General features: G+C 39.5%; 1 protein-coding gene across 2 annotated transcripts in view; it reads right to left on the reverse strand.

Moving 5' to 3' along the window:
* The window catches only part of FBXW8 (F-box and WD repeat domain containing 8), a 156,540-nt gene that overhangs the window by 41,607 nt on the left and 95,712 nt on the right, over positions 1-19,221 (reverse strand). For both annotated transcript variants that reach the window (XM_047762391.1, XM_047762392.1), the window contains exon 6: positions 1,233-1,429. In XM_047762391.1, coding sequence (XP_047618347.1) covers positions 1,233-1,429 — 197 coding nt within the window. The remainder of the gene's footprint in view (positions 1-1,232; positions 1,430-19,221) is intronic.

A 19,221-nucleotide genomic window follows, 5' to 3' on the forward strand; every position in this document is an offset into this window, starting at 1 on the left:
TGTAGTTTTGAGAACAAACAGATGTATGGTACTTTCACATTTTTCTAATAAAACCCCAAGATGAGATGACAGCATCAGGCAGTTTTGGGGAACACTACATCCGAACAGCAGAGACTGATCATTAAGGGGCAAGCAGCTTACGGGGGTGAAGTAGTGATGCCGTGGCTTTTTAGTTATTCATGTCTAACAAGATTTCCACCCCGGGAAAAGGGAGAGGAACAGGATTTGTCCCAGATCAAGCCGTCAATTTATTATTCACTGTTGGCTTTCTGTTCGCTGTCCTTCTAGTGCCAAAATCAAGTTTGCTTTAAATTAAACCCAGATTCAGCACAGATTTGACCTCTTCCTTCTTACCACCAAATCATCTCCCACCACACAAATGTAGAGGCTCTCATACAACTGAATTCAGAAATAGGCAAAGTTCTCATTGTGGTGCAGCAGAAATGAATCCAACTAGGAACCATGAGGTTGCGGGTTTGATCCCTGGCCTCGCTCAGTGGGTTAAGGATCCGGCGTTGCCGTGAGCTGTGGTGTAGGTTGCAGATGAGGCTTAGATCTGGCGTGGCTGTGGCTCTGGCATAGGCCAACAATAGCAGCTCCAATTAGACCCCTAGCCTGGGAACCTCCATATGCTGCAGGTGTGGCCCTAAAAAGACAAAAGACAAAAAAAATGAAATAAAAAAAAAAAGAAAGAAATAGGCTCTACATAAAGAACTCTTAAAGTTGACGGTGCTTCCTACGGCTACCTGATTAACGCTGACTTAAACCTATTTCCATTCAAGAATTACTCTTAATGCCAGGTGAGAAATCTTCAGATGGAGAAAAGTAGAGGATGGAAAACTTCTTTCCCACATGGCTTGGATGGCACCACTGAACTCATTTTCACTTGTGTATCAGGCCAGATGCCGATCCCAGGTTTCTAGGGATGAATGTCCTATTAATGTGAAGGAGGCTCAGGACCACGGTGCCAAGAAACTCCAGCCCCAATGTCAGCCCTGAGGTCAGACTCACAGCTTCTTACCTGGGGCAAGTTAATCCACTTCTCTAAGCCGCTACTGGCTTCATGGTAAATGGGAAAAATAAAACTACCTATTTTTAAGACTCTTATGAGACTTAAGGATATAAGGCCCACAGGACATCCTGAGTGAAATAACACTGCCAATATCATTACTATTCATGTATATCAGACCCAGAGGCTTTAAGAATGAAAAATAACCAGAAAAAAAGCTCACCAGTTTCTGAACTTCAAATTCTGCAGCTATTTGCCAATATCCCTCCTCATTGGGGCATAACATTATGACATCAAAAGCAGAAGCTGTGGCAACAGTTGCATCTTCCTGGCTGAGGGCTAGTGCTTGTATTCTTTCTTCATGCTCAAAATGATGAATAGGATACTTTCCAGTCCTTAGATCCCAAATATTAAGAAATCCTATGTTTAAAAAAAAAAAAAGATTCAATAAGAAAAAAAGCAACTGAAAAGTGAGCAAAGGAGTTCCTGCTGTGGCTCAGCAGGTTAGAACTCGACTAGTATTCATAAGGATACAGGTTGCATCCCTAGCCTCACTCAGTGGACTAAGGATCTGGCGTTGCTTCAAGCCATGGCATAGGTCACAGATGTGGCTTGGATCTAGCATTGCTGTGGCTGTGGCATAGGCCAGCAGCTGCAGCTTCAATTCGACCCCTAGCTGGGTAACTTCCATATGCTGCAGGTGTGGCCCTAAAAAGAAAAAAAAGTGAGCAAAGGACATGAACATGCTCTTCATAGAAAAGAAATGCAGTTGATATACACAAAATTTTTTTAAATGTGAAAATTCACTCAGAAAAATACAAATAAAAAGTATAATAGGATACCATTTTTCGTCAAATTGATAAATACAAAACATTTCATAAAACACTTTGTTGTGGATATGGGGAAACAGGCTTTCTCTTAAATTGTTGATAGGAATGTGAACTATCTCACCCAACTCTGGAGGCAACTTGATAATATATTTCATAATATTTACCAAATTAAGACTGTATATCACACAGTCACTACAGTGTTTTTAATTCTGTCAAAAGATTGTAAGCTGCTAAATGTGCACCGAGAGAGGTACTTAAATACTAGTATCTCCCTAGTTTGTAATTTAAATAAAATGAGTAATTTAAAAAGTCAGCCTTATAGATAGGCTATATAAATTTATCAACAAAATATACCGTTAAGAGAAAAAAGTAAAGGAAAGAATAGTGGCATAGTATGCTAGGTTACTTGTGTGTTTTAAAAAACGTACACACAAACACACACACAAATATATACATGGACTATCCCAGAAGGATACATAAGAAACTTTAACAATGACTATCCTCTAAGGAAAGAACCAGGGAAAAGGGACAAGAGTAGGAGAAAAATTTACTGTACATCTCCTTGTATATTCTGAAATTTTTTTTTTCCAAAATTATATTTGCCAAAAAGATAACTTTTTTTTCTTTTTTTTTTTTTTTATGGCTGCACCCACAGAATATGGAAGATGGAATTTCTCCAGCCAGGGACTGAATCCAAGACACAGCTGTGACCTATGTGGCAGCTGCAGCAACAATGTATCCTTTTAACCTGCTGCACTAGGCCAAGGATTGAAGCCACATCTCTGCAGTGACCCAAGCCGATGCAGTTGGATTCTCAACCCACTGTGCCACAGTAGGAACTCCCCAGAAGATAAATTTTTAAAAAATGTTTTTATGAGGGAGCTCCCTTTGTGGCTCAGTTGGTTAAGTTGTGTCCATGAGGATGAAGGTTCAATCCCTGGCCTTGCTCAGTGGGTTGGGGATCCAGTGTTGGCACAAGCTGTGGTGTGGACTGCAGGTTGCAGATGTGGCTTGGATCTAGTGTTGCTGTGGCTGAGGCATAGGCTGGCAGCTGCAGCTCCAATTTGACCACTAGCCTGAGAACTTCATATGCCACAGGTGCAGCTATAAAAAGAAAAAAAAAAAAGCTTTTATGAGAGAGATATAAGAAGAATGAGAGGGTATAATCAATTGCTGGGTAGTTTGAACATATGGAGTCATTAATTCATTATATTTGTCCATTTATGCAGCAAATAATTTTTTAAGTTTGTTTAAATATAATTGACACATATTACATAAGCCTAAGGTATGCAACAAAATGACTTGATTACCACAATAAGTTAACATTACCTCATATGGTTACAAATATCTTTTTCCTTATGAGAAATTTTAAGATCTACTCTCTCAGCAACTTTCAAACATACAACAAAGTATTATTAGCTATTATATTCCGAGGACTTATTTATCTTATAACTGTGTAAGTTTGTCCTTTTTTTTTTTTTTTTGCTTTTTTAGGGCCACACCTGCGGCATATGAAAGTTCCCATGCTAGGGGTCAAATCGAAGCTGCAGCTGCCAGCCTACATCACAGCAACTCCAGATCCAAGCCGTACCTGCAACATACACCCCAGCTCACAGCAATGCCAGATCCTTAACCCACTGAGCAAGGCCAGAGATCAAACCCTCATCCTCATGGATATTAGTTGAGTTTGTAACCCACTGAACCACAACAGGAACCCGATTCCCTCCCTGGCCCGTTATTTTATTTTTTTTTTTTTTTACTGAACTGAATAGTATTCCACATTTTCTTTATCTACTCATTTTTCAATGGACACTTAGGTTGTGTCTATGTCTTGGCTACTGTAAGTAATGCCTCAATGAAAACAAGGGTGCAAATCTCTCTTCAACATAGTCATTTTGTTTCCTTCAGATATATACCCAGAAGGGGAATTGCTGGATCACATCACAGTTCCACTGTTAATTTTTTGAGAAACAGCCATACTGTTTTCCATAATGGCTGTACCAATTTACACGCCTACCAACAGTGTATAAGGCTCCCCATTTTTTTCTTTGATGAGAGCCATTCTAACAAGTGAAGTAACATGCAACAAATTATTACTGACCACCTGTTACATGCCAGACATTGACCTAGATGCTAGGAACATTTGAAAACAGCCATTAACCTACATTCTAAGAGGTTCTTATAAGTATTTTATATCCTTCCTTGCCAACATCTTCTAGCACAGTTAGCAAAGGTGCTTTATTGTGCATAGTTTAAAATGAGAGCTTGACTATCTCAGACTTGCTAAAAACCTTGATTTACCCACATACTATTCACCCTTCTCCCCAGCCCCTTGAATGCTGCTCCCCAGCTGAATTTCTCTTACACACACCGGCCACATCTCTACCTTTCTCAAACCATCTACACCAATGATACCCAAATGTACTCTCTGGACATGCAGCATCAACATCACCTAGGGGCTTATTAGAAATGCAGGTTCGCAGGCAACAAACTTTGTGGATGTCCACCCAAGTTTGAGAACCAGTTGTCAGCAGGAACTTGGACTTTGCAATCAGAAATACAAACTTTTCTGTATTTGGAATGCCAGTTATTCTTCTCTTCTCACCAAATAATTTCTTTCACCATTCCCATCCACTAAGCTACTTTTCCCCACAAAGATTTATGCCAGAAAATAATTACTTTCTGCAGCATGCTGGATAATGTCCTGTTCCAGTTACAACTGATTTTACTTTTCAAAACCACTGAAGAGAACTGTGTGCAGAAATCATAGTCCGTGGTTGTTTGAGTTCAAATCCAGCTCCACTGCTTGCTAGCTGAAGGCCTTGGGCAAATTACTTAATGCTGAGGGCTTGTCTCCTCATCTGTAAAACTGCACATAACATGACCTACTACACAGGACTGTTGAGCAGATTAAAGGAGATAAGTCATACAAAATACTAGAGGCAGACCAATAATTTTTACCTTTTATTTTTACATATTCTACAGTGCCTGCCACGTTAAAGAGCACATTTAATCTGTTAATAACGCTAATTTCCTCTACTGCCCATCCATAAATCCAGTCCTATTACTTACAACTTCCTACTACCTAAAATAGATAAAGCTCTCACTTTTCATCTCTTTGCAATCTCTCCTTCCATCTTTTTTTGTCTTGCATTGAGTTTTGTCTTTCAACAGTAAATGCTTTAAACTTAGGGTCTTACTATAAGGTATCATTCAGCACTAAATAAATACAGTGAGTCAGAAGAAAAAACATTTGAATGCTTTGCAAGCTTTCTCAGTAGGCTAAGTAGGTGATTACAAGCAAAAGCAGGGCCTTCTTCAAGTTAAATGCTGCTTCAGGTGTAAAACACAGTGTACTCTTCTAAGAATTAGATGAACTTGGGGGATGAGAAGATCATAAAAGGCTCCACAACATATTCCTGTGGCAAATATTTTGGCAAAATGTTTCCCTTCTGACCCAGAAGAGACAGATACACTGCAGAAAATGCCAATAGCTCTACACATAGAATAGGAGACAGGTACATTCCAGGATGTGCCTCTTTCAAATATGCCTGCACTGCATTTGTTCGCAGACATCATACTGAAAAAGCAAAGCAGCTGCTACTGCATGAAGCTTCCGAGTGTTCACTGCTTTGTGGACACTTCGTCTGACAAAAAAGAAGAAACAGAAGCTCCAAGTGGTCCAACAACTGGTCCAAAGCCACTTGGTATGTGATGAGGCTGGCCTGGAAGTTAACTAGAAAGTGCAGGATGAGTGGCTGCATTTGCAAGAGCGTAAAAAGAACTATGAGCTCGATGAGTAATCGACATAAACTCAACCAGTGTCCTGCCAAGTGTGGAAGTTATTCAACCACAGCTCACTTGAAGCACACATGGAGTTTATCTATAAACACATTTTTCATTATTAATCAAGTATTGGTTTTGTTGGCATCATTTCCCCAACAGAACTGTACACAATAAAATACCCTTTACCACAAGGTAGCAGAGCTAGTCTAAGAAAGGTCTTTTAAAAAATGTATATTCTAGGGTGCCATCCATTTAATGCTCACGTCCTTCTCTTCTGAATGCCTGTTGTGTCATGACCTTTGTCAATTTTCTGTGCTTCAACTATTAAGTGTGTAACTCGGTCAGATCCTCACTTGTCGTCAGTGCCACTAGCATCTGTACAGTCTTCCAAGATTACTTTTAGGTTAACATTTAGGACGTTAGGTCTTCTTGATTGAAGTTACCCTGTATTACACAAAATGTCCCTCTTTATCCCTGGTTATGTTCTTTGCTCTGAAAGATATTTTGTCTGATACTGATATAACCACTTTCTTTTCGTTAGTGTTGGCATGCTATGTGTTTTATGGTCCTTTCACTTCGCCTTGTGTCTTTGTATCTAAAGTGAGTTTCTTGCATACAACATATAATTGGTCTTGCTTTTAACTGGGGTACTTACCTGTAATGTGATTATCAGTAGAGTGGGTTTAATCTACCATTTTGTTGCTTGTTTTCTATTTGTCCCATTTGTTTTCTGCTCCCTTTCCCTCCCTTTTTCTGGTTTCTTTAGGACTATTTGGATTAGTTATGTGTTTATTTTGTTTTCATTCCTTTTTTGGTTCATTAGCCAAAACTCCTGTGTTTATTTCATTGGTGGCTTTCCTGTAACTTAGCAGTCTACCTCCGAGTGACACAGCACCACTTAACACAGAGTGAGTGTAAGGACTCCACTTATATTTCCCTCCCTCCCAGACTTTCTGCTGTTGTTGCCATACTTTTTATTTCCACATGTTATAAACCCCACATACATTGTTATTATTTTTGCATAAGTAGGCAATTATCTTCTAAAGTGAAATAAGAAAAGCCATTTATATTTATCCATGTAATTATCACTTCCACAGCTCTTTCCATATCACTTTTAACAGTATTAAATCCTGCAGCTTTCATAAGATTTGCAATTTCACTTTGCAAGTACACTGTTGGATATATGACCCCAAAACACATGGGCAAGGTGAGCAGGAATAGACACAGCAGCTAACAGGAGGGATATTTGAGTGAAAGCTAATTTTATAAAAGATCATTTTATTAGTTAATATAGTTATGTCATGGCTACTTTTACAATCTCAAAAATGCAAGGGCTTGAACACTGAATACTTGAATTATCAGAATGTCTTATATTATTGTAGTGGATTATTATCCACATTAACCAATATTTAGTCAAAAAGGAGTCCATGCAACAATACATTCAACAAGTATTTGAGCCCCTACTCTAGGCCAGCCACTATTCTAGGCACTGGGGAAATTGCAGTGAACCAAACAAAATAAAACAGTTCCTGACTGCACAGAGCTGCTGACATTCTACTGGCGTTACCGAGCACTCTCGTTTCAGGGCTCATAGGAGGGATATGATCCCTATTCTCACAAAATCCACACTGTGAAGATATGTTATATTCACAGAAATATAACAGATGTATACACAAAGTACAATGAGACGATGGATAAGCATAACTTTTGGTCCTATTGTCACACTATTTTAAGATCCCCAAAAAGGCACAGCTAACTCTCCCAGACATTTCATGTAGAACTGGGGCCACATGCATTGCATGATATTAAAGAAGTGGTAGTAGTCAATGCCTAACAGAGCCAAATAAATTCCCTTTTCAAATAGGTGATGATTTTAAAAATCTGATGTAAATTCATTTGAAAGGCCAAATTCTATCACATTGCAGATACAGCAATAGTATGGACATGGCCCCTAGTATTGCATGGATTTCTGAATTGGCAGGACTGTGTCCTTTTTCTGCTACATTTCTTTCTGTGAATTCACAGTGCTGAAAGTGGCTGAACATTGATAAAGTTTTGCTGAATGCTTGTCTTATGTTCCAAGCAAGGGAATATTTGGTTATAAGAAACATAACCACTGAAACTGGCTTAAATACAAAAGGAAACAGACTGAAAGGGAACAGGGCTATTTCATGGAACCAAGGGCAGGAAGTATAACTGGACCTTAAAAGGAATCAGAACCTGAAGTAGGAAAACACTCAGAACTGAGGCAGTGCACATGTCTTTTTGCACCACATGCCTTGCCTCTGCTTCTAACTGGGCATCTCTCTTTCTCCACTTCACAAGGTCTTCTACTCCAAGCACACAATTGAGACTGAAAGTCTGCAGTGCAACTAGCTCAGCCAAGACCATGAATCAGCTGCCCCCAGTCTGGGGTCCCCATCCTTATCTACTCAGTTGGGGTCAAAACACCAACTCAAATTCTATGACTATGTCCTCCTCTGGAGGGACTAGGGAGGGACTTCAGAGCAAGGAAACACTCCAAAAGGTGTCTACCACCTTTATCCTGCACGCTATGCCAAGGTGAAACAAGAGAAAACTCAGCAAATGCAAAGAAAGCCTCCGTGTGGTCCCATGGTAGGAACTTAGCAAGCAGGTCACTGCAATCATTCGCTGAGCCAGGCATAACTCCAAGCACTAGAGCTGATGGCCCATCTGCCTGACACTGGAAAAACTGTAAGGAGAGCAGGTATCTTTCTCCCTGATGAAACTACAATTGCTGGATGAAAGACATTTCATTCTGAGTTAGTGCTGGGATCCCAACAATACTGTCTCATTCATGAGAAAAATGAAAAGGATGCAAAAGAAAGAGAAAGGGTCTCTCGAAGACCAATTGAGTGAGGGTCATCGGCCGGATAAAGTAGACAGGGGAAGGGCCTGGCAGTCCCACTGGATCTCTGGGCTCAGGACCCTCTACCCTGACAAGTGGCAGCAGGGTTGCAGGATCTCTGAGTTTACCCTTGCCTAGGAGCAGTCATTAACAATGACATGAGTAACGATGGCCAGTCTTTTGAGGAGACATAAAGCCTGCTCAGCAGCTGTGGATGGGCACCCATGCCAGTTTGCAGCATGCCCCTCCCACTTCCCAAAGGAGGCCAGCCAGAGTGTGGTAATGAAAATGCACATAGTGGAAATGGGATCTAAATGAGTTTAAACTGATTTATGTTAGCTTTTGTAAAGATTACTCAATATCGGGAAAGTGCTACCACTGTGAAATAATGTCGACAATCCTTAAGACCTCTGCCTAATGGTACTTGCACAGGATATTTATATTCCTCGTCATGGGAACAAGGAGCATAATGGATACCATTTTTGTTTTATTAGGGATGCATATTTAAATTAATCTGCTATTTGCCTAAACAATTAGCTGCTTCTGTTTGCGTGCACAAAGCCAAAATTGCAATTAGGCTCCCATCAAAAAGCTAAGTCCCAACTAAAACTGTCCCGGTGGAGTCATAAGAGCTCAGGGCAGAACTTCCCAAAATTACTTTTTAGCATAATGGTAATTATGTTAATTGCTTGAAAGGTAAATAACTGCTGAACTGGTTTTGGAAAAAGACAATTGGTATTAGCCCTCCCCTTTCATCTTTTCATACACCATAAAATTTAAACCAGGTTAACAGTTTAGAAAGTCACAGACTGGTCACTTCTTGAACTGCAGAGTTTATCTTGAGGTCTTTCCTGCTTTCTTGATTAGAACTCATTTTAACCATGAGCTCCTGTTTGCTTGAATTTACACAATAAATACCTAAGGCTTGGTACCAGCTTCATAATAGTTAAGCAGACAGGATCAATTAACTGCAGTTCAGAGACACTGAATGAAGCTGACTATTTATAAAGACAGCTGGCAACCTCAATTTCCACCGTGTAAATAAACAATTGCCTATAAGAAATTAAGGAAGAGTCAAAGGAAATCCTGCATTGAGAAAAAGCATCTTAACAGAAATTTAAAATACACCCAATAGCACTCACTAAACATGCACCTCTTCCCCTTACTAAATTTATACAACATCACTATGAAATGTAGACCACAGACGTAAGGGGGGCATAAAGTTTGATAGGAAAAAACAACTTCTTTTGAGGGAGAAGACACAAATGAGAGATTAAAAATCAGTGCATACAGGGTCAGAGAGAACGGCTAAATCATGGAGGGTTTTGAAAAAGGAAAACCTGCATGAAATTTATTCTTCACCCAGAGGCTGCATCTTTGTGCATGTCATCTTTGACATCCCAACTGAACATAGCTCTAAAGCTGCACTCTGCTGCTTATCGCAGAAAAACAATACATATGAAGCATTCTGGAAGCTGCATTCCAGACTGAAGCAAGAGAATCTGAATGGGCTTCTAAATCTATGAAGGAACTGGTTAGGGCAAAAGATAACAAGTGACCAGATATGAGATCACCAAAGCAGAAACTGAGGCAAGAAGGAGGAAAAAGGAATGTATTTAGTGGCCTCAAGTTGCATGTAGAAAGAAACAATGTTCTAAACAGAAGAATAAAAAATAAAAAGACAGTGAATGGAAAAGGAGGCAAATGATACAGTTAAGAGTATGACAATGCAACTAAATAAAAGAATTTATAGTCAGCAAAGTCAAAGGAAGAACAGATGATGGGAAGAATATGAACGAGCCCCTCTATAAGGGGAAGTGCCAAGAAGGCAGATAATGTGAGATATCACTGTGCACATGGCCACTAACACCAGCCAGTTTTTTCTTACAATATAACTAGGTGGTGTAAACATAATGTAGAATATATCCGGAAGAGCTATCCCTCTCCCTCACTCGTCCAACTATTTATTTACATCATTATGGACTCATAGATATTTACCTTATTCTCTAGGTCATAATCCCTTACTAGCTTCAAGAGTTTGTTGCTCAAACTGTCCCTGATTTGGACTTTGAAGCTCCAGTACTTCCACTGTCCTTCAATTAGAAACCACTCCTCCCGTATTTTTTCATTGACTATCTTGAACACAAGATAATGTGTTCATTTTGTATTTATCTTGAACACAAGATATGTGTTCCTCTTGTATTTATCTGTTCTAGGCCCAGTCTTCTTTTATTGAAGAATTAATGATTTTTAGAGACCACACTAGCTGTGCTCATGTTAGTAGGACAGCACAATATATTCCTATAACTCTTAAGAATTAAAATAAGCAAGTCCAGGGCTTCACCTCAAATGTCATAAGTCAAGCCCTTAAAAATACGGAGAAAAGCCTTCCATGGTCTTGGAATGGAGAATTAGGGAGAACTGCTTCCCTTTCTGCGAGGAAAAAGGAACAATTCAGAGCATATATGGCCACTATTTCTGGCCAAGCTGCTGCCACCCTGATCCCACATATACAATATATATACAATACCTACTTCCTGGGATACCTTTGGGAATGTCTAGATTTATTCTTGAAGGATTATTATAAAATTAAAAATTCAGAAACAAACTTAAGTCACTAAACGCATTTCAGTAGCTCAGAACCACCAGAGGAATTCTCTGCTCTTGATCATCTAATCAAATATAGAACTGCGCAGGAAAGCATTCTTTTTTTTTTCCCTTTGGCCGAGTTTGAGGCACGCTGAAGTTCCCAGGCCAGGGAATGAACTGTGCCAAGGCAGTAACCCAAGCCACTACAATGACAATGCAAGATCCTTAACCCTCCGGGCCAAAAGAGAACTTCATGGAAAGAATTCTTGTCTTTCTAACCTAACACATCTCAGAGACACTGTCCTGTCGAGCAAAAATAACAACACTGCAAAAATATTGACGGCATTTTGCCTTTTAAAAATCAATTTGAGATATAATCTACCTTCAAAAAAATCCATCAACTTAAGTGTACAATTTGATGGGAAGCAACAAATATATAGAGTCCCTCAGCCACCACCACAATCATAACACAGAATATTTCCCTCACCCCTTTGCAGTTAATCTCCTTTCCCTTGTCCAAGCCCCTGGCAAATACTCACCTGCTTTCTGTCATTGTTGTTTCACTTCTTCTAGAATTTCATATAAGTAGAATTATATAGTATGTACCCTTCTGTGTCTGGCTTCTACTACTCAGTGTCATGCTGTTATGATTTATATCTATGCTGTGGCATGTATTTGTAGTTTGTTCATTTTTATTGAGGTATAATATCTTATTTACAGATAGATTTATTCATTCACCAGTTGATAATACATATCTCGTTGCTTCCAGTTGGGATTGATCATGAATAAAATTCTGTGAATATTTGAGAAAAAAACTTGTGTGAACATATGTTTTCATTCTATTGAATAAATATATGCAAGTGGAATTGCTGGGTCATACAGAAAACTTGTGTTTAATTTTATAAGAAACTGGCAAACTGTTTTCTAAACTAGCTGTTTGAATTTCCACCAATAAGGAACAGGATTAGAAACTCTCCAACACTTGGTAATATCAGTCTTTTTAAGCCATTGTAGCAGGTATGTAATGGTATCTCATAATTTACATAATTAATTTACATTTCCCTAATGACCAATTACATTGAGCATCTCTTCATGTGTTTACCGTCCATTTGTAGATCTTCTTTGGTGAAGGGTCCATTCAATTTTTTTTTTTTTTTTTTTTTGCTTTTTAGGGCCGCACCTGTGGCATATGAAGATTCCCAGGCTAAGGTCTAATCAGAGCTACAGCTGCCGGCCTATGCCACAGCAACACCAGATCTGAGCCTCATATGCGACCTACACCACAGCTCAAGGCAACGCTGGATCCTTAATCCACTGAGTGAGGCCAGGAATTGAACCTGCAACCTCATTGTTCCTAGTTGGATTTGTTTCTGCTGTGCCACGACAGTAACTCCCATTCAAGTCTTTTAATTGGTTATCTCCTCTTTGAATTGTAAAACTTCTCTATATATCCTGGATGTATGTCATGTAACAGACGTATGTTTTGCAAATATTTTCTGCCAGGCTATGGCTTGCCTTCTCATTTTTTCAATGGTTTCTTTAATGAGCAAAGGTTTTTAATTTTGAGAAAGTCTAATTTATTATTTTTCTTGTATAATCTGTGCATTTTGTGTCCTAAGAAATCTTTACCCATGTCAAGATCACAAAGATTTTCTGCATCAGTAAAACCACTGGGCTTGCAGTTTTCTTTGTGGGAAACTTTAAAATTACAAATTCAACTTCTTTAATGGAAATAAAGCTATTTATGTTTTCTATTTATTATTAAGTGAACTTAGTTTGCGTCTTTCAAAAATTCAGTTTATCCATTTTATCTAACTGGTTGAATTTACTGGTGCAAAGCTGTTCATATTTCATTAAACTTTTTTTTTCTTTTTTTCTATTTAGGGCTGTACCTGTGGCATATGGAGGTTCCCAGGCTAGGGCTACAGCTACCAGCCTACACCACAGCCACAGCAACTTGGGATCCAAGCCGCATCTGAGACCTACACCACAGCTCACACCAATGCCAGATCCTTAACTCACTGAGTGAGGCCAGGAATCGATCCTCAACCTCATGGTTCCTAAGTCAGATTTGTTTCCACTGCGCCATGAGGGGAAATCCTCACTTAACTTTGTAACAATGTCCCCTGTTGCATTCCTGATGTTGGTAATTCATTTCTTTTTCCTTTCCTGATCACTCTGGCTAGGGTTTGTCAATGTGACTTTTTCAAAGGAACAGTTTTCAATTTTGTTGATTTTCCTCTATCATTTTTTCTCTATACTACTTCATTGGTTTCTGCTCTTATCTTTTTTGCTTCATTCCTTCCACTTATTTAAACTTTCTCTTCTTTTTCTAGTTTAAGGTGAAAAGTTACAGTGTTGGTTTGAGACTTTCTCTTTTCTAATATAAGCCCTTAATGCTAACAATTTCCCTCTGAGCATTGCTTTTGCTATATCCCCTATACATTTTGATATACTGTTTTTAGTCTTCATTCAGTTCAAAATATTTCCTAATTTATTTTGTGATCTCCTCTTTGACTCACGGGTTATTCAGAAGTGTGTTGTTTAGTTTTTAAATATTTGGAGATTTTTCCCTGCCCTAGTTCTGGATTCAGCCATTACTCCAAGTAGACCTGGGTCCTTTTAGTGAAGAGTGGTATTTTCAAGATGCCCAGTAAGCACTGGATATACTTACTGCTACTGAACTGTTGCTGCTTCTATACCTTCTCAGAAAAAAACAGGACATATGTGAACATATATGCAAACATACATACATCTCTATTTACTTATCTATATATTGAAAATCATGAACTCCATACTGACACCTCCTACTGAATCCAGCCTACAGAGTTCATTCCGGCTATCCCTTACCATAACTGTATCTCCCTTCTTCAATAATGAGAAAACTGGCGCCCATTAACCTCAATTTACTTACCTGCTCTATCTCCCTGACTGTTGCCAACTTTCCAAACCCTCCAGGACACTGTTCCACTCAGACTCCCTGCTCCACCTCTGTCTCTGGCCTCACTGGGCTGCCTTCCTACTCCATGGGCCTGTCTAATGACTTTTTGACTGAAAATACTGAATATATTCCACAAATATATTTGTTTCTGTTTTAATAGGGCCTAGGGTTTAGAACAGAGTAAACACTGCAACTAAAACTGGAAGTATTAAAGAGGAAAATAAGTTCTCTGAATTAAAATTCAGTTTATTTTCTTCCAAAAAAATTTCATGCTTGGTTTTCATTAGGTAGATTTAAGAACTTGGACAATTTATTTCCCTAGTCTCAACTATCTCCCAAAGCTACCCCATTCTATTTATTACTACTTTCCATTTTTAACCTCAACTGTAATAAGACAGAAGAGCTACTTTGAATTTACGCATCATACTGTATCTTGTTAAAAATCAGTGTTCAGTAAAACTACCCCCAATAAACCAGAAGATTAACATCAAATCTTTTATCATAAAAGCAACATGTCACTGTTTTCTGCATGAGAAAAATATTTCAAATTATTTTCACTAGTAACATCAAACATTTGTAGTTATCCTAGAAATTGATCATCTGCTAATGTGTACCTGAAGCATGAGAATTTCCCTCTCCAGTGTTTCTTAAATTTGAGAGCTTGCAAACTTCTAAGAACTCATCTAGGGACCCGTCAGTGTGAAAAACAAAGCATTTTAAGGTATGTAGGTGATCACTTGGTGCCAACAGGCTGGGACTACAAAATGCAAATTCAAATAACGAGATCCCAAGGTATGGTTCAGTTAACAAGCTCAAAAGATCCAGATTCCTTTTAAAACTACCATAAAAATACACAGATTTTTAAAAATTTCCTAGAGATCTCATAACTCCCACCCACTATTCTATCTGTGGACTGGAGCTTGAGGAACACTGAATTATTAGTTACAGTGCATGTTCAGCCCAAAGCACGTATAAGCAAGTGTAAAACAAATACAATTTCACTTTCCTTCACTGAAGAGCAGAAAAAAATTTTTAAAACAATTTTCATTTGGCAGCTTCCTCCATCACATAAACATAGTCTTTATGGCTTGTCTATAAAACAAAATCTAACATCCAGACCATTCCAGGCAACAGTCAACTTTAAAGTTCAAGGCCCTTCAACACTTCAACACTGAAAGAACCACCTCAGTTCAGAACTCTGCATTTAAATTATTAATTCCATTCTGAATATCTTTAAAATGTGAGTATTCCTACTGTTAAGAAATTTGCTTAAATTAATCCTCTCTCTCTCTCTCTTTTTTTTTTTTTTTTTTGGTCACACCCACAGCATGTGGAAGTTCCTGGGCCAGGGATCTGCCACCTGAGCCTCAGCAGTGACAACGCTGGATATTCAACTCACTGCACCAACAAGGGAACTCTATCCTATCTTTTAAAAGGACTCCATCTGCTATTTTTTTCTGGTTTTTATCAGAAAGTTGTTTCATTTTGTTTTGTCCATTGAGTATCTGAATAAGATTCCTAAAGACCTAAAGGTAGGCAAAGGTTCCAGGCACAAATTACTAAGTGAAAATTTTTAAAGGAAAATGAGCAGAAAAGGCAAGACTTGAAAGAGACTAAAATTCTCTGCAATCCACAACCAGTTGTTCTAGCCATCTCCCAAGCAATATGTTAGTATGTTAATAATCCACTTCTGAAACTTCAGTTTTTTTGTTTTGTTTTTTTAAATTTTGGGGGGTCAAATCCATGTCACATGGAAGTTCCCCAGGCTAGGGGTCGAATAGGAGCTATATCTGCTGGCCGACACCACAGTCACAGCAATGCCAGATCCAAGCCACATCTGCCACCTATACCACAGCTCACAACAACACTGGATCCTTAACCCACTGAGCAAGGCCAGAGATTGAACCTGCATCTTCACGGATACTAGTCGGGTTCATTACTACTGAGCCACAATGGGAACTCCTGAAACTTCAGTTTTGATCAGGGGTGGGAGGATACTGAATACTGCATTCAAAAGTTATACCATTATACTCGAATGTCATCATCAACATACAAACAAGAGACATAAGCTTAACTACTGAAGAAATGATTTTTTTTTGTTTTTTCTGTTTAGGGCCCCACCCACAGCATATGGAAGTTCCCAGGCTAGGGGTCAAATCAGAGCTGCAGCTGCCAGCCTATGCCACAGCCACGCTAGATCCGAGCCGTGTCTGAGACCTATGCCACAGCTCACAGCAACACCAGATCCTTAACTCACCTAGCCAGGCCAGGGGTCGAACCCACATCCTCATGGATACTAGTTGGGCTTGCTACCACTGAGCCACAATGCGAACTTCCAGAACTGATTTTTTTATTAAACAAAATTATAAATAAAACTTTAATTCATTTAGCACCTAGTCTCTGCAGCCTTTTAACTAAACATGGTCCTACTGTTCACTGCTTGGAGAGACACACTCGCATCCATTGTGTACATGTCAGTCACTCTGGCACAGGGCAGGCACAGTCCTGGACAATGGAGCATGTATGTGTTCAGACAATTGTACTGGGAGTGCTGCAGAAGTGGCTAAGCCACTTCGCCTTGTTTAATGGCACCATGTAAAGATGACTGTTGGCTCTCCCATCTAGGTTCCACATACTAGTATGCACTGGGTCTTGTCTCTCCTCTCTCCACTTAAGGAGACAAATAACTTCTTTGCACCTAAGTGTGTAATCTCATTTCTCACTGAAGAGTGAGTTTTCGAGACAAACTCTGTGAACAGGGAGCAGGTTTCAAGTACACTGCCATTCCCTAATGCTGTGGCTTGAGGCCAAAGGCAGGCAAGCATGGAGCAGATGGAGTCCTGGCAAGGTCTGCACTGTCCCTGCATTAGCAGCATCTGCTCATTACTCAGAACCTTCGCCTGCTTTATCTAATGCTCCAGGAAAAGCATTTTGATTTGATTCATTTTGGTACGGTAACGTGCAACACAATTAGTGGTAAAATCAAACTGGATGAAGGCCAGTACTGACAATCGGAAACAAGGCAGAAGAAATATGAGGCCAGTGGGTTGGAATTCAAAAAATCACAACTGTGGATCACCTTGCCAAATCTCGACACCCCAGGTGGGTGTATAGTATTCCTACAGGGCAAGGAGGCTAAAAATGATGTGGGGATGACTTTCTTTCTCCCAAAGCAGTTTCCATCTCCCTCTCTGGACCTGACTCCCTCTGTGGAGAACACATGTGTAGACAAGGGGGTCTCGATGGCTACAGAGCTTCCCTTTGGCACAATCAGGGAGCTGAAGTTCATTAACTCATTTTATTATCTTATTCTTCTTTTTCTTGGGGCACAATCACAAATTTCAGACCCCACAAGGTAAACTTCCTTTGTGCTATGGCACTGCCTAATAAGTGCATGTTCACTGCTCCTAGAAAAGAGCAATTTAAAAATATGCATTTGATTATTTCCATCTGCCTTTGCCCAGAAGTAGCTACTCACGAATATGTTGGTACAAATATCACAGTGTTAACTGTTAAACTGAAGTGAGACCAAAGACAATGCCACCGGAAGTCTGGAAGAGAAATGAGAAGTTGTTTTTTATCTCAGAAAGTAACAGTCCCCATTAGACTGGTAAAATAAGCTCAGAGTGAGAGAGAAGCAAGAAAACATAGCAGCTATCATCAAAGAAATCATCTCAATATCAAAAGGAATTCAAGACAAATCAAAGATTTCAATGTAAACGATGTAGCCAAGGAAGAACTATAGATTTTACCTACAGAAGGAAAAATCCCCCAGAGCAGGACATGAAACCCCAAATAGTAAGACTGACAAATGTGATGATATGAATGTAAACAACTAGACAGACTAACTGGACAGAGTGTAACATCCAGAAACAGGATGAAATATTAAAAGAATTTCATGTGTAAAAATGTGATAAAGGCAGCACTTCAAACCAGTGAGGTAGAGATGGGCTTTCTAATAAGAGATGCTGGAAAGATATAATCATATCATATACTATTCACGGATGAACTTTATATTAATCAAGATTTAAATATAAAAATAAGCCATAACACTGTCATCAAAAAGAACACAACAGTTCCCCTTGTGGTGCAGTGGAAACGAATCTGACTTGTACCCATGCAGATGCAGGTTCGCTCCCTGGCCCCCCTCAGTGGGTCAAGGATCTGGCATTGCTGTGAGCTGTGGTTTAGGTGGAAGACATGGCTCAGATCTTGAGTTGCTGTGGCTGTGGTGTACGCTGGCAGCTGTAGCTCTGACTGGACCCCTAGCCTGGGAACTTCCATATGCTACAGGTGTGGCCCTAAAAAAAAAGCCAAAAAAAAAAAAAAAAGAAAAGAACACAAACAGGAGTTCCTGCTATGGTGCAATGGGAACACAAATAGGCATTTCCGCTGTGGCATAACGGGATTGGTGGTGTCTCTGGAGCACTGGGATGCAGGTTCAATCCCTGGCCCGGCATGGTGGATTAAGGATCCAGCATTGCTGCGGGTGTGGCACAAGTTGCAACTGTGGCTTGAATCTGGCCGGGCAACTCCATATGCCTTGGGGCAGCCAAAAAAAAAGAACACAAATAACATGTTGGTGAAGATGTGGTGAAAAGGGAACCCTCATACACTGTTGATGGGAACGTAAACTGGTAAAACCACTATGGAAAACTGTATGGAAATTTCTCAAAAAACTAAAAACAGAACTACTGTATGACTCGGCAATTTCATTCCTGGGTATACATACGAAAAAAATGAAAATACTAATTTGAAAAGATCCATGCAACCCCAATCTTCATAGCAGCATTGTTTACAACAGCCAAGATATGGAATCTAATCATTCATCAAAGGAATGATGGAGGAATTTCCGCCATGGCTTAGTGGTTAGCAAACCCAACTAGCATCCATGAGGATTTGGGTTTGATCCCTGGCCTTGGTCAGTGGGTTAAGGATCTGGTGTTGCTGGGAGATGTGGTGTAGGTCACAGACATGGCTCAGATCTCACATTGTGGTGACTGCAGTGTAGCTGGCGGCTTCAGCTCTAATTGGACCCCTAGCCTAGGAACCTCCATATGCCGTGGGTGCAGCCCCAAAAAGACAAAAGACAAAAAAGAAAAAAAAGAGAAAGAGATGATGGGAAAAGATATGGTATATAGAATAGAACACTAGTCAGCCACAGAAAAGAATGGAATTTTGCCATTTTCAACAACAT

This window comes from Phacochoerus africanus, chromosome 15 (genome assembly GCF_016906955.1).
Source record: "Phacochoerus africanus isolate WHEZ1 chromosome 15, ROS_Pafr_v1, whole genome shotgun sequence".
Lineage (NCBI taxonomy): Eukaryota > Metazoa > Chordata > Mammalia > Artiodactyla > Suidae > Phacochoerus > Phacochoerus africanus.